We start from the raw sequence: 15,131 nt of genomic DNA on the forward strand, positions 1-15,131 counted from the left end.
AAGCCAGGACTTCAGAGTAGCCGCAGGACCAGGGGCCCGACATCAGCACGGGGGCCTGAAGTTGGAAGACGTAGAAGCCCCCGAGAAGACGTGCGGCAGGGACAGAGGGACGCTACGCCGCTGGCTTTGAAGGTGGAGGAAAGGGCCACAGGCCAAGGGTTGCAGGCAGCTTCTAGAAGCTGCAAAAGGCCAGACAGATTCTCTCCAAGACCTCCGGAAGGGAAGGCAGCCCTGCCCGCACCCAGGCTGAGATCTGCTTTGGCCTCTGCAGACCTCACAGTCCCTGCGTCTGCTTGAGGACGTGAAGTCTGTGGCCGTCTGTCAGGGCGGCCGTAGGAACCAACGGTCCCGGTGACAGCAAAACCGTCTGCAGGTGGTGAGTGACCCCTGTCCCGGGCCCCGCTCTCCTGGGGAAGGTCCCCACCTGCCCCGCCGCCCAACCTCTCTGCTCCGCCGCTGTGGTGGGGAGTGTGGGGTGCCTGGCTCCCAGCTGGGGAGACCTCATGCAGGGGAGAGGCCCTGACACCACCTGGAAGGCAAAGGGCTGGCTCTTCCAGCATCCTGGACCCACCACCCGCTGACCGCAGCCTTGAGAGGCTCCAGGCAAGACCAGAACTGGTAGCTCAGCCCAGTGAACCGCTGGATGTCTAGTGACAACATGGGAGTCCTTTAAAGTCACTGGGCGACAAAGAACAGCAAAGTACGCGTCACTACGTCCTAGCCGTTGACACTTCAGCTCCCACTCTGGACCGTGAGCACTGGTGGGGGTGGGGGTCTTCCTGCCCAGCATGGAGCCTGGCGCCTGACGCCCACCCCCCACTACGTCATCGGAGGTCCCTAGGGAGGAGGGGGAGGGGATCACGATGTCCCCAGGCCCTGCCTCCACCTCACCCCAGGGTCCTGTGGGGCAGCAGCATCTGGGCAGGACGGAGCCCAGGCCTGGGGTTCTTCACCTCATCTTGTCCACAGTTCCCTCCCCCCAGCTGCCCCCACACGGAAGCCGGGTCAGCCCGAGAGTCCATCACCAAATCCAGGGGATGGTGCCCGCCGCCCACTGTTGTCTGTCCAGTGCCCCCGAGGGCTGGGAGCCTGCGGTCACCTCCCTCCTTCCTGCCCTCTCCAGCTTGATCTCTCCAAATGTGGTTCTTCCCCGTCCCCCCCCCCCCCTGCCCCCCCCCCCCCCCCGCCCCCCCCCCCAACCTCCAGAAGCGGACACCATGGACCACAGTGGGTCCAGGGCCAGCTCTTCATGGTTACCCCGGGCCCTCTGCCCACCAAGCACTGTATGGAGGTGGGGAGGCACCACCTCCTCCAGGAAGCCTCCCTCTGTGTTCAGCACCCTGTCCGTGTTCTGCTCCCCCAGGGTTATGTGTGCCCCTTTGGGCCTTCCAGGGGAACAGGGCCCAACATAAGACCTGGTGTCCCCAAACTGGGTGGCATCAGTACCCAGCAGTTCATGACATTCAATGCCACCCTCCTGGAGGACAGGGCTGGGCAGAGGACTTGGTCATGACCAGGCTCTGTACGTGGGGCCTGTGAGGGCAACATGCCCCACTCCGCGTCCCAACCCCCCTCGCCCTGGAGCCACTCGCAGCTGCTTGACCCCAGGAAGGTGTGGGGGGCTATCCTGGAAGGCCCCACTCTGCCCTGTCCCCCAGGCCCCTCCCGGTGGCCTCCTGGAGGCTGGGCTGGGGCAAGGCACCCCTCCCACAGATGGCCTCCAAGGCCTCGGGCAGCCAGAGGGTCCAGGAGGACCTGTTCTCCCATCTGAAGACTCATGAGCCCCTGGTGGGGTGTGAAGAGAGCTCAGCCGCCGCCACCCCCCTCCCCGTGCCCCCCAGGAAAGGCGCTGAAAGACAGACACTGGGCTGAGACACCGGGCTCTTAGGAGGGCGGTGACCTCGAGACCTGCGCCTCCAAAGTCACCGTCTGCCAGAAGGGCGCGCTCGGGGCCAGGAAGGCTTGGAAGGCGTTGGCGGCCTCGGAGGGCCTCGGAGGGTGGGGGAGGAGCACGTCCTTGTCCACGTCCTCGGACGCCAGCCGGGCCACGAGCCGCGAGAGGTCCTGAGGGCAACCGCGGGATCAGGGGGCGGGGCGAGCCGGGGAGAGGAGTCGCTGGGCAGGGGCTGTCTCGCGCCACGCGCCGCCCGCCCCCTGCAGTCCCCTCCCCACCGCCGCCGCGCGCCTCCCGCCCCCTCCCGTCCCCCCGCCCCGCCGCCGCCGCCCCGCGGCCCCCCCCCCGCCCCGCACACCCTGGAGTGGGAGGGGGGCCCGGCGGTCCCCGGCCTCTCCCGGACGCCCTGCACGGCCAGTCGCCGGCGCTCGTCGATGCTGACGCTCCAGCGGTGGCTCGGGCGCCCGCTCTCCGCCGGCTGGCACACCTGCGGGGACACGGAGGCGGTGGGCGCGGGCCACACCTGCGGGCCGCCGACCCTCTGCCCCTCACCTCGCGCGCCCGAGGTGCAGTCTGCTCGCTCCTCCCCGGGCTCGGGCTCAGCCTCCGGGTGTCCCGCGCTGCGGCCTCAGGCCCCGTGGCCCAAGGCGGCTCTGCCCCTGGGGCCCCGGCCCCACCACCTGCCTGCTTCCCTGCTCGAGGGTAGGCCCCTGGACCGCGAAGTCCGCACAGCCAAGGCCCCCCCCCCCCCCCCCGGTGCCTGGAGGTGGGAGGCGGGGGGGGGGGGGGGGGGGGGGCTCCCCAGCTGGCCCGCGGGAGCCTCAGGACAGATGGGACCCACAGGTGGGCTGCTGCGTCTCAAGTCCCTCTGGAGTGATCATAAGGAGAGACTGGGGGACAGGAAAGAGTCCCCGCCCCCCCCCCTTGTTCTGGAAGAGGAAGACGGAGTGTGGGAAAGAACCACTCAGATAGCAAGCGTAGCTCAGCGCAAATGTGGCGTGGCTCAGACAGGTGGTGCTGCCCCTCCCTCCCTGTGGCCACAGCACTTTGGCGGTTCCTGCTAGGGTCTGCTGCCCCAGGATGGGGGTGGGGGGGCAGGTCCGCAGCAGAGCACCTGCTCTGAGGATGCCTGTGTGCTCCAGGGCGCCCCTTGGGTCCCCGCCACCAGCTGTGAGCGCGGCGCCCCAGGGGGACCCGTGACACTGGGAGGCAAGCAGAGGACACACAGGTCCTGCTGACCTCAGACCCCCGAGTGGAGAGCGAGGGTTCGCGCTGTGGATCAAGGAAATCGTTACAGAGCGTCGTTATGGCAAATGTGACTGATAATCAGGACTGGCAAGACGCCAAAAACCCGGCACCTGGGGGCTCAGTCGGTTAAGCGTCCAACTCTTGGTTTGGGCTCAGGCCACGATCTCACAGTTCGTGGGATGGAGTCCCAAGTCGGGCTCTGTGCTGACAGTGGGGAGTCTGCTTGGGATTCTCTCTCTCCCTCTCTGCCCCTTCTCTGCACACACGTGCATGTGTGCACGCTCTCTTTCTCTCTCAAAATAAATAAACGTAAAAGAAAAACAGATTAAAAAAACAAAAACGAAGCGATCATAACTGGGTAACAAATCACGAGGAAACTGGATCATCTGTGTAGGCCAACATCCAGTGAATCAAAGGTCCGGGAGGAGACCGCCACAAGAATGGGTGCACGCACGCACTTCCAGAGTCGAGAGGAACGGGGCTCCAGGCTGGAAGGGCTCACACAGGACGAGAGGAGACAGACCTGCACCAGGGGTAGAGCTGTGCCATCAGAACAGCGGCAGTGGAGGAAGAGCTCAGAAAGTCGCAGAGACTGAAAGGCAGGGCACATACAAAGGACCTGAGGTCCGCACCGTCTAGGGCATTGGGCAGCAACACTAGAGTTTAGAGGCAATACGACAATGCCTCACAAATCCTGAAAGGAGGATTTCCCACTGAGAAATGCCATGCAAGTGTGGAGGCAGAATAAAGACAGTTTAACAACTTTATAGTCGAGGACTCAAACGTCCTCTGGACCCTTCTGGGCAGCTGTTAGATGAGGCAGCCCGCCGAAACAGGGGAGCAAAACAGTGAGTGGGGAGTCTGAGGGCCCAGGAACAGGGGTCCTGCAGAGGAGGGGCTGGCGGGGCACCCCAGACGAGCAGCCTCCCCTGGGAACAGAGCTGGCCTCCGGACTTCCCCCAAGCGCAGCCTGTGGGACTCCGGAGCGGCCACGGGCAGTTGTCCACGTGCCTGGGGCTCTGAGGAGGAGTGAGCTTCAGTAGCACAGGCACAGCAGCTTCTGGATGTGGCTGGGGTCCCCAAGTAGAGTGTGCATAGTGAGGACAGGATCCCCAATCCTGGAATCACAATTCAGGGAGGCCAATTCTCAGGTCATGGATAGCACTGGGAGGGACAGAGGGAGACAGCACTACGCAGCCACCCTGAGGGGCCCCGCCTGATGTGTCAGGGTACTTGTGGGAAGTATCCAGCGCTGGGGGAATTTCGGGGAAAGGATTAATAACCTGTGTGTAGCAGATGAGGGGGGTGTGTGCCACGATTAACTCCAGGGAGAAACAAAGAACTGTGTGTGTGTGTGTGTGTGTGTGTGTGTGTGTGTGTACCTGCTGGTCATGGTGCTCTGTGCTCCGTGGATGTGCTACGTGGGCGAAGCCCACATAGTTACTGGACAGCAAACACTGCAAGCGGATTTAGGGAAAAAGCCTGAAACCATATAGTGGGGGCAGGTGGGGTCGGTGCCGTACCCTCAGCCTCTGGGAGGCAACAGAATCAGAAAGTGAGGAAGCGAGAAGCAGCAGTGCCCGCATGCTCGTTAAAGCTGTGGGAGCAGCCACGAGAGCTGGAAGAGTGGGTGCAGGGCAGTGCCACTCGCGACCCCAAGAGCTGGGGCAGGGCTCTTGTTCCAAATTACGTGTGCGTGTGCGTTAATAAAAGTAGCACAAAATCTTAAAAATAAAGGCTTCAGTAATTAAGATGAGCGATCTAATAGTCACGGAACACGCGCACATGACTTTGACCCACAGAGAGCCACGCACGCACGCTCTCACCCAACAAGTGGATCACCGCACACATCAGCCTGGTTTCAGGCCACCGACAAAGCAGATGCGCCAGCACGGGACTCGTTAGGGTCACAGTAGGCGAGCGCAAAGCCACGCAACGCAATTAGCAATTGATGGCAGAGGCATATTGGCGTGGGCTTTCCAAAACACCCTTCTCATCCACCCGAGTGAAAAGGAAACTCCGTACTACATGCCGACTCAGTTAGAAATGAGCAAGGATCCAGGGTGCACTCCTGTCCTGTGAAGATGAAGTTTTAAACGCTGGAAAGTTAGAAAAAAGCCACAGACCAGATTGCAAAGCAGGAAATTCAAGAAGCTAGGAAAAGAACGACAAAAGAAATTCACTGCAAGTTAAAGGCAGAAGGAGCAAAGATTAATGAATAAGTCCACAGGGGACCATCATCACCAGTCGGCTTTCCGAAAACCCAGCAGGACAGAACGACTGGAGTCCCCCCGGCCCCAGGCACGGTCCCCGTCATGTCGGCCCATCTCCTCCTGCCACGGACTGTAAGTCCTCGTGCTTCAGACGCTCTCCCACCCGGTTCTGGACACAGCTCTCCTGCTGCTGTGAAGCGCCTCTCCGTGGACTCTGGTTGGGAATGGCATACGTGCCACAGGCATTCCTTCCAGACGTCTTAGAATGTGTGTCTTTGAAGCCTTGAAAAACTGCAGTCAGATTTGTCAGGATCTCCCCTCGTGGGTTCTGTGCGTGGCCCCAGGGAGGAATTTCCCACTGAGAGATTCTTTTTTTTTTTTAATTTTTAACGTTTATTTACTTTTGAGACAGGGGCAGAGAGAGCGAGCGAGCCGGGGAGGGGCAGAGAAGGAGGGAACACGGAATCCGAAGCAGGCTCCAGGCTCTGAGCGGTCAGCACAGAGCCCGACGCGGGGCTCGAACTCACGTGATCCTTGAGATCACGACCCGAGCTGAAGTCGGATACCCAACCGACTGAGCCACCCAGGCGCCCCTCCGTGAGATTCTGACAATGCTCTCACACACCCTCGTGGCACGTCCGTGGTTTGGTCCTGACACCTGGTGTGCGTTTGAGGACACGTGAGGAGTCTACCTTACGATCTCCTCAATGGGCAGCCAGTTACCCCGACGCCATCGGTGGGAACGTCCGTTTCCTCGCTGTTCTGCAATCCGTGCGAAGCACAGATCAAATCCCCGGACTTACACAGGGGCCCGTTTGCAGACTACTGGCACCGGATCGCGGACCACTCGCGCGGTCTGTCTGCCCCCACGCCGTACAACTTTAATTGCTGCAGCTTAGAGCAGACAAGCGGTGCCTGCTCTTCTGTTTCAAAATTCGTGTCTGGTTTCTTTTCCGAGTAAATTTGCGAAAAAACATCTTTATTTTTTCAAATAGTATCTTTACTATGCAGTGATGTATGCACATTTCTGAACCCCGAATAAAGGAAGCCACGCTGCACACATACGGCACCACTTGCTTCCTTCACTCACGAGCACGTCTGCCGGGTCACCCTGCTGCCACGTGGAGAGGCACCCACCCGCTCTAACTCCAGGCCGAAAGGCAGTTTGGCACCGAAGCAGGCCGCGAACAGATGGGAGACTGTGCGTGGGAGGTCCCCATCCCACTTGGCTGGAACGTTCCCACGTTTCTCTCCGTGCGCATTCACGCGCACATCGAGGGACCGGGTTGTTTTTAATCCATCTGACGATGGCTGCCTTGTGAGCGGGGCGTCTGGTCTCCGTGCGTCCGTCGACCCGACCGACGTCGGCGATTACACCTGCCGCGGGACCTCGTGCTTTGTCTCGTCCCTCCCTCGGTGTACTCGCCGCCCACACGCAAACTCACCGAACCCTAAGCTAACGGATGGCCCCTCGGGGGGACAGCGGAGGGCCTTTCAAATACACAGCGCCACTTGCAGACGCCGTCCTGACACCCGCGCCATCACGGGCGCACATCCGCCCACCCCGAGTCTCTTGCTTCTTGGCACCCCCTCCCGTCTGACATCACCTTCCTGCTCTGTGAGCTCTGTCCTTCGCAACCGGGGTGAGGTCCTGCCGGGGCAGATTTGTTTTCTCTTATTTTGCCTACCCTTTTATTTATTTATTTTCCCCTCTTCTTAAAAGACCACTTTTGCCGGGCACGAAATTCCAGATTGACGGTTATGTGCTCCGCCGAGTCAAGCTTCTATATTGTTAATGCCAGGCTGTCACTCCCTTCCAGACTCTGTCTCCTCTTTGATCGTTCCTGACATCCTACCTTTGCCCCTGGTGCCCTGCAGCCGCACTATGGCGGTTCTTGGTATAGACTCCCCTCACTTCTCCTGCTCTTGGTTTGCTGGGCACGTGACTACGTTAGACCGCCCGTGTTAGCCAGCCTCCACGGTGGCATCCAGAGATCTGTGCCCCCGGTGCTCAGGCCCTGTGTCCTCCCTGCCACGTTACGTAGCGGTGACCTTGTATCCAATAGGAAGTTGTAGACACGATGGAGTGTGAGTCCAAGGCAGTCCTAAGACACCGAAGCTTCCTCCTTGTTCTCTCCTGAACCTTCCACTCCGGGGGAAGCCAGCCTCGGGACACGAGGACTCGAGCAGCCCCAGGAAGAGGGCACATGGCGAGGAGCTGAGACCTCCTGCCCACGGCCAGCACCGACTCACCAGCCATGCGAATGAGCCACTGTGGAAGTGGATTCTCCAGGCTTATTCAACTTTCAGATGACTATGGCTCTGGCGTCTTGCCTGTAACCAGAGCCAAAGCCACGCAGCTAAGCAGTTCCCAAGTCCCTGACCTATAGAAACCGGGACAAACATGTTTATTGTTGTTTTAAGCTGCTAAGTCTTAGGGACACTTGTTACACAGCAACAGGTAACTAAAACATGAATGGAAACATAGGTACATTTAGGGTAAAATTTTCAAGATTCATGGAAAGTTGTTTGTTTTTTTTTTTCATAGTATTGCACTGAATTAGTTACTTTGGGGGAACGTGGCAGGTTCAAAACATTAACTCTTCCCATCAAATAAGGTGGTAAAGCTTCCCGTTAGGTATCCTCTGTGCTACTCAGTCTCGTGCCACAGTATTCATCCCAAGAACAGACTCGTTCTCAGGGACTTTGCAGTTTCTGTTGTTAAAGGGAATGCATCCTTTTTCCCACTTACATTTTCTGGTTGGTTATCTTTAGTATGTGGAAAAACCATTAAGTTTTCGACGGAGATCATGTATCCAAGCTTCCTCTTTTACTAGTGGCCTTTTTTCTTAAGGGGCTTGCACGGATTTCCTAGATAGACAATGGATTAGCTGCAAAGAGTGACCGTTTCATCTTTTCTTTTCGGGTATTTATGGCTTTCATTTGCCTGACTTCCATACAGGCCGGGTTCCCGGTGTGTCCATCGTCATGGTGATGCCCTGCGTTCCTGCCTGCTGCCCGCGCCTGTGAGAAACACTTCTGGTGAAGACCACCCAGGGCTCTTGATAGCCGTGCTTTATCGGGTTATAGACCTGTCCACCTCTCCTTACCTTACTAAGAATCAGCAGCTTTTCCCCGCGTACTCATTACACTTCAATTTTACAAAATTGTTTTTAATTGTCATATTTGTTTTCTTTTAAAGAAAACGTACCGGAATTTATTTTTCAGTATCTACTGAAGTAATCACACGGTCTTCCTTCTCGCTTAACGTAGACCATTTTACCAAATGGGTTTCTAAATTCCTTTGTCCTTGGGGTACGGTATTTTTTGTACATACACAACTGTATTTACTCAACACGTAGTCATCTTGCACCTACTCTGCCGCCCCCCTCCCCCCACACCATCCTAGGCACTGGGCGCAGGGCTGTGAGGACACAAAGTCCCCGGTCTCCTGGAGGGTGGAAGCCTGGGAGGCACCATGGTCGCGAAGTTGGTCTTTCCGACGCTGCTGGGTTTCCCTGCCCGGCATTCAGGAGCTCTCCACCTGCGCCACAGTCAGATGGGCCCATCGCTCCCGCCTGCCCTAGTCCCAGCCCTGCTCTCCCGCGGCACTGGCGTCAGGGTGCAGCCTGCTCTGTACGCACAAGTGGCTTCTACGCTTTCAACCTCACCGCCGGGGAGAGCTCATTTCCTAATCGCTGGGGACTGCCCACCCTTACGCCCTTCATTTAGGGCATTTCTGGGACAACTTTAGAACTCTCTTTGCCGTCTTCAGGTTTTTAAGAGTCAATTCGGGTGACGCAAATTCAGATGATCAGCTTTCACCTTTGCTTAATAACGCTGTGAGGTTTCACCGCTAACTGCCCTTCCCCTTTCCGCCGCCGCCCTCACTCCCTTTCAGCTGCATGCGGGTCTTTCTGGAAGGCTCCTCGGCTTCTCCTCTCCTTTCCCGCTTCCCACCTCTCTCTCTGATTTTCCAGGCGATTTCCTCAATTTCATATTCCAACCCTTCTGCCGAACATTTCAATTCTGTTGTTTATTTATTAAGAGCTCTGTATGATTTGCTGAAAGTGTATTTTTAAAAAAACAGAACGCTTGGGGCGCCTGGGTGGCTCAGTCGGTTAAGCGTCCGGCTTCAGCTCAGGTCACGATCTCGCGGTCCGCAGGTTCGAGCCCCACGTCCGGCTCTGGGCTGATGGCTCGGAGCCTGGAGCCTGTTTCCGATTCTGTGTCTCCCTCTCTCTCTGCCCCTCCCCCGTTCATGCTGTGTCTCTCTCTGTCTCAAAAATAAATAAACGTTAAAAAAAAATTAAAAAAAAAATAAAAAAACAGAACCCTTTCCAAGTTATACGGAAGGGACTGTCTCTCTTCCAGATCCCAGGGTTTCACTTGAACACTTTGGAAGCTTTCTGCTCCCCGAACCGCCTGGCCCTCATGCCTCGGGAGTCCTCGCCAGCTGTTGCTTGCAGCTCGGCATAAGGGGCATGGCCTGTCGGGCACGGCGTCAGCAGAGAGGTGACTGTGACATCTGTCAGCTCTTGGTCACCTGCTGCCTCCCACTTTCCTCCTGGGCTGCTCCCGCCGCCCTGGGGCTCCAACCCAGGGGAGTCTCCTTCTCAAGCACCACTCTTGCCCTGTGTCAGGGCTTCGGGAGGGATGAGGGCGCTGTTACTTGTTGACTCCCTGAAGTCCAACGGGAGGAAAAGGCAATTCTCTGCTGTGTGCAGCATGTCAGAGTTGGACGCTTGACTGACGAGCCCGACACCCCAACCTTTCCCTTTCTTTCTGGCCTCTGGAGCTCCCGTCTCTGCAAGAAGCCCTCTGTTCTGACAACTGGGTTTCCGAGCAGGTTGCTGATGTCTGGCCTCCATCCCTCGGGCCTCGCCCCTGGTGCCCCTGCCAGCTGCTGGGAGTCAGGGCAGGAAGGGCCCGGGGACAGCTCCTGTTATCTCCTGACCTCAGTGTCCAGTGCAGACTGGCCCCAGCCCCGCAGGGGCAGCTGGTGGGGCTCCAAGATCCAGGCAGCCTCGCTCCGTCTCTCTCCAGACCTTCCAGAACTTCCATCAGGCTCACGCTGCTCTCGAGCTCCCGCCCGCCTGCTGGTTACTTGCACGTTGCTCACCAGCACTTCCTTCCGGGGCCTTGAGCAGCTGCCTGTGCTCCCCTTTCTTCCTAACTGTCTACGTTTTCTTCTTCTGTGTGGTAAATGACACACAAACATCATTTACGGCACACGGTGCAGCGTCGTGAAGCACATTCCGCCCGCCAGCACCGTCCGTCGCCACTCACTCCCCACCCCCATCCCGTTTTCTGTCTCCGGGAGTCTGACCGCTCTAGGGACCTCAAATCCGCTGCATGTGGATCATGCGGTGTCTGTGCTCCCGTGTCTGAAGCATAACGTCTTGCTGGTTTGTCCACATGGTAACATCTGGCTGGGTAACATTCCGTGGTAGTATACCTCGCATGCACCCGTGGACGGACACCCAGGCTGCTTCCGCCTCGTGGCAAGTGTGAATCACGCCGCCGCGAACACGGGTGTGCTAGAGTCCCTGCTTCTCGGTTCTTTTGGATTCGTGCCCAGAGGGGGGGCTTGCTGGATTCCAGGGCAGTTCTATGCCTCGTCTCGTGAGGGACTCCACACCGCTTCCACGGTGGCCGTGCCACTCCACACTCCCACCAGCATGCACAGGGCTCCGATCTCCCCACGATCTCGCCAGTACTCCTTTCTTTTCTTCTGGCGGTAGCCATCCTCGCGGGCGTGACGAGCTGTGTGCTGTGGTTTTCCTTTCCACTGCCGGCCCAGGGCTGATGATGTTGAGCGCTTTTTACATCTTTCTTAACCATCGGTATAACTTTGGAGAAATGTCCAGGCCCTCTGCCCATTTTTGCTTCAGGTTGTTGCTCCGTTTAGAGTTTCAGCAGTTCATTATGCATTCTGGACGTTCTAGACATTCATCCTTTATCAGATGTGTGCTTTGCAAATGTTCTCCCGTTCCACAGGTTGACTTTTCCGTGTCCTCTGATGACCAAAAGGTTTCAATTTTGATGAAGCCTAATTTAGCTATTTTTACTTTTGTTGCTGGAGCTGCTGGCATCCAAGAAATCACTGCCAAGTCCACATGAAGCTTTCCCGTCTTCTCCTAGGAGTTTTGCGGTTGTAGGTGTGTGACCCACTTTGAGTTAACTTTTGCATGTGGTGTTAGGCGACAGTCTGGGTTCATTCTTTCACTTGTGTAAACCCAGCGTTCCTGGTGCCGAGCAAGGACAAGACCGCCCCCACCCATTCTCACCGAGTGTCATGGCTCATCCATCAGCCATCTCTGCCTTTGTTCCTGGTGTGCATTTTACCCCCCCTCAGCTTTGTCGGTTTTCCACACGTAACGTGTAACCGTTGTTTCTTTCACGGCTCCGGGACTTTGAGGCTAGGTTAGAAAGGCCGTCCTACGCCCCTGGTGTTGGATGAGGCGTGGCTCCAACTGTCTGTCTTCTGGAGAGCTACGCCACTGCCAAGCGTGATTCACCGTAAAGCCCATCGTCCCCACCGATTTGAGACACCATCTTAACCCTACACTAAGTGTCTGTGGGCATTTGAGTCAATTTCCAGACTTTCTAGTTGGTTCTGATAACCATGCATCACACGCCAGGACCCCACTGCTTTGATAACCAACACTTTGCAATATGATTTCACGTCTGCTAGGGCTGAACCTACTCTTGCTTATTTTTCCATTTGACCAGTTTGACGTACCGAAAAAGAGCAGGCAAAAATTTAGCATTATTTCAGTTTATCCGTTTTAGTCATCTCTACACCCAACACAGGGCTCGAACTCACAACCCCGAGATGAAAACTTGCACGCTCCACTGACTGAGCCAGCCAGCACCCCAAACATTTAGCACGCTTATCGCCGATGATGCTGAAGTGTGAAATGTCTAAGGAGGCCTCTCAGTGCTGGTGTCTCCCTGCTGTCAGTTTCTCGGTGATGCTTTGGGGCGCTTTAAAGCTTCTCTCAAACAGGTTCGCCTGTTTCCTGTTCAGCGTATTCCTTTTCCACTCGTTCATCTCCTACAGCCTGTCGATAAGCACGCGGGCTCTGCACACAGCTGTGTGTGTCCTCTCTGCTTGCCTGGGCCCCAGTCCGTTCCCCCGCACCGAACAGGCACAACCACGTCGCCCCTGGTGCTGGTGTCACCTCGGACGCGTTCACGTCCCTCTCGTTTGGCTGCAGGACTAATTCTCCCAAGATGGCACAGGTCACCGTGAGGATGGTGACACAGCTATTGCTGGGGCTCTTCTGGGTCCTTTTTCCCCTAGCTGTCCTGCCCTTCTGCGGGATAGAGGTTTTCTTCAAATGTCTGGTACCCTTAGCCATTACTTCTATTTCACAGGGCACATGTGGACTAGGGCTCGGGGGCTGGGGCAGCGACCTGTTTCTGCTGCCTCCCATCTCACAGCCCGGAGCGGACCCTCTTTCTCTGCCCAAGCTGTGATCCGCCACCCCAAGGTGACTCCTGTCGGCCAGCCCTCCCATCCTGTTCTGTTCGGTGGTCATTTCAGCGAGATTGTTGGGAAGCAGGCGTGCGTCAGCCGGCCCAGCCCTCGGGGAGAGGCTGGGTGGCGGCAGACCCTCCATCAGGGGAAGTCTCGTTAGACCTCGGTCCCAACTTGAGGTCAATGACCTCTTGTGGGCATGTCATTACCATGTGGGGCAACAGGGACCGTGCTGACCCCTGCGGATGAAGGCGGTCCTGTGGGGCTCGGGAGGGGATGACACAGGGATGAGAGGAGTGCTGAGGCTGACTGACGTCTGCCAGGTGGGAGGCTCCCTGGGAGGCTGGCATGGGAAGGTCTGGAGGAAGAGCACTCCACACTGGGGGGAACAAAGAGAAGGGACACCCGGCAAGACATCGACACAGAGCAGCCCCTCAAGACCACAGCGGGCAGCTGACGTTGCCCAGGGGCTGAAGCAGAGGAGGGCAGCGGCAGGACAACGTGGGAGGCAGTGCCCCCAAACCAGAAAACTGGAGGTCTGCAGAGACGGATCTGTGCCCTCTTCTGGCCTCTGCCCCACTCCCTCTCCCCTGGCCACCTCCCGCCGGACGGTTCTTTCCCGCTCCCCTGCTGCCCCCTCGGCCCCTGCCCGCCCACCTCTCTGAACCTCACACTCGAGCGGTGGCCTCTGCCCAAGAGCTGCCAGTGTGCCCCTAAGTCCCCACTGCCTGTTCGGGACGCAGGCTCCCGAGTCACGCCCTCCTGGTGACAGTGACACGTCTGTGTGTTTAAGCCCCGGACAGCCCGTCCCGAGAGTCAGCCCCACACAGGGGGGTCTGCCTGCCTGCCCCCCAGGACCCTCACAGGCACTCGGGTGGGGGCCACGGCGGCAGCTCTGGGAGCCCGCTTCCCTTCTCCCGCCAACTCTTCATGTAAACCTTCGACCGCAGCAAGTGCGCATGCACACAGACCCAAGTGCACAGCCTGACAGGCTCCCGCTCACCACACTGCCGAGCCAGTCACACCCGGGAAGCACCCTGCTGAGTCCGACCCTGGCGCACAGGCAGCCACACAGAACCTCCGGGGGTCTGGCTCCTCTGCTCCTGAAGCACCCCCTGGGGCTGGGGCGGCAGCGCCCTGGCCCCCGTCATGGCTCCTGGAACCTGGCGGGCAGCTGCTCACCTGCTCGGCATGAGGTCGGGGACAGACAGATGCCTCCAGTTTGGGGCCATCACAGGCAGAGGCTCCAGCGACATTTTGGTTACGGTTTGGGGACAAACCCCGCTGACTGCCTGCCTGCCTGGTCACAGGGTGGCTGTCGGGGGGCCGCCCTCTCGGCCCAGGGTGCGATGCTGGGGCGGACTGAGGCAGGCCCCTCCGACAAGCCCGGCAGAAACAGACAGTGTGGTGGCCGCCCAGCGGACACCGTGTGCCTCCCATCAGGTGCGATTCGGCCCTCCGTGAGGCTTGAGGAGCCCCTTCTACCGCACGCTGCGACCAACCCACCTGCAAAGCCAGTTCTGGGGTCCCGCTTACCCAGTCCTGAGTCTGCAGTACCTGTTGCCCTCCGCTCTGGGCGCCGGGCTGGCCCCAAGCCGTGGTCGCACTCACAGGGGGAGGGGGCTGCCCGAGGTCTTGGGGCAGCGGCAGCCCCGACTTCTTCCCCAGCGAGGCATTAGCCAAATGCCTCCGGCTGTCCATGTCCAGCCCCTCGGCCAGCTTGTCTGCACCTCCCGGGCTCCCTGGGCCCCCAAGCAGATGGAGGAAGCGTCAGGCTCTGCTGGGCTCACCTTCCCACCACCAGCCAGACAGTGCTGGGCAGGCCTCAGGCTAGTGGGTGACCTGGGTCCCTCAGCTCCTCCTGCCATTCCCCCCCCCCCCCCACATGCTACTGGCTGGAGCAACTACAGTGCCCTGCCTGTCCCCTCTCCCGGCACCCGGGTTTCCCACCTTGGCTCCAGCCCAATGGGGGGGGGTGGGGTATGTGCCCCCAGCCGACAGCCGACCTCTGGGGACCTACAGAGAAGGCCAGGAACGACCGCAGAACGAAGGGCCCCACAGCTCTCCCGGCCTCCTTCCTCCCACCCGCTGTGACCTCACCTTGACTCCGCCCGGACCACACCCCAAGGCTGGCCCTCTCCCCTCCAGGGGCTCTGCGGGCACCACGGAGTGGGCTGAGGGGGGGGATCAGGGCAGGGGTCAGAAGGGCACAGCGTAGAAGGTCGGGAGGGGGGACCATTAGGGAGGCAGCAGTCACTGGTGGAGGAGCAGGGTACGTGGGAGGGGGGGG

The 15,131-nt window shown here is 58.8% G+C and overlaps 1 protein-coding gene across 2 annotated transcripts; it reads right to left on the reverse strand.

The window, feature by feature from the left end:
- Positions 1-1,869: 1,869 nt before the first annotated feature.
- Positions 1,870-15,115, reverse strand: TEX22 (testis expressed 22). 2 transcript variants are annotated; one of them, XM_049611992.1, is made up of 4 exons: positions 14,942-15,115; positions 14,378-14,583; positions 2,253-2,381; positions 1,870-2,064 (listed from the first exon to the last, which is right to left on the reverse strand). In XM_049611992.1, exons 1-4 carry the CDS (start codon positions 15,078-15,080, stop codon positions 1,885-1,887), a joined length of 654 nt encoding a protein of 217 aa, XP_049467949.1. In that variant the 5' UTR covers positions 15,081-15,115; the 3' UTR covers positions 1,870-1,884. The 2 variants fall into 2 exon arrangements, 1 of the variants encoding a protein (XP_049467949.1); XR_007453535.1 differs by lacking the exons at positions 1,870-2,064; positions 2,253-2,381 and adding an exon at positions 5,796-12,677 and having other exon boundaries at positions 13,051-14,583.
- Positions 15,116-15,131: the final 16 nt, after the last annotated feature.

This window comes from Panthera uncia, assembly GCF_023721935.1.
Source record: "Panthera uncia isolate 11264 chromosome B3 unlocalized genomic scaffold, Puncia_PCG_1.0 HiC_scaffold_1, whole genome shotgun sequence".
Taxonomy (NCBI): Eukaryota; Metazoa; Chordata; class Mammalia; order Carnivora; family Felidae; genus Panthera; species Panthera uncia.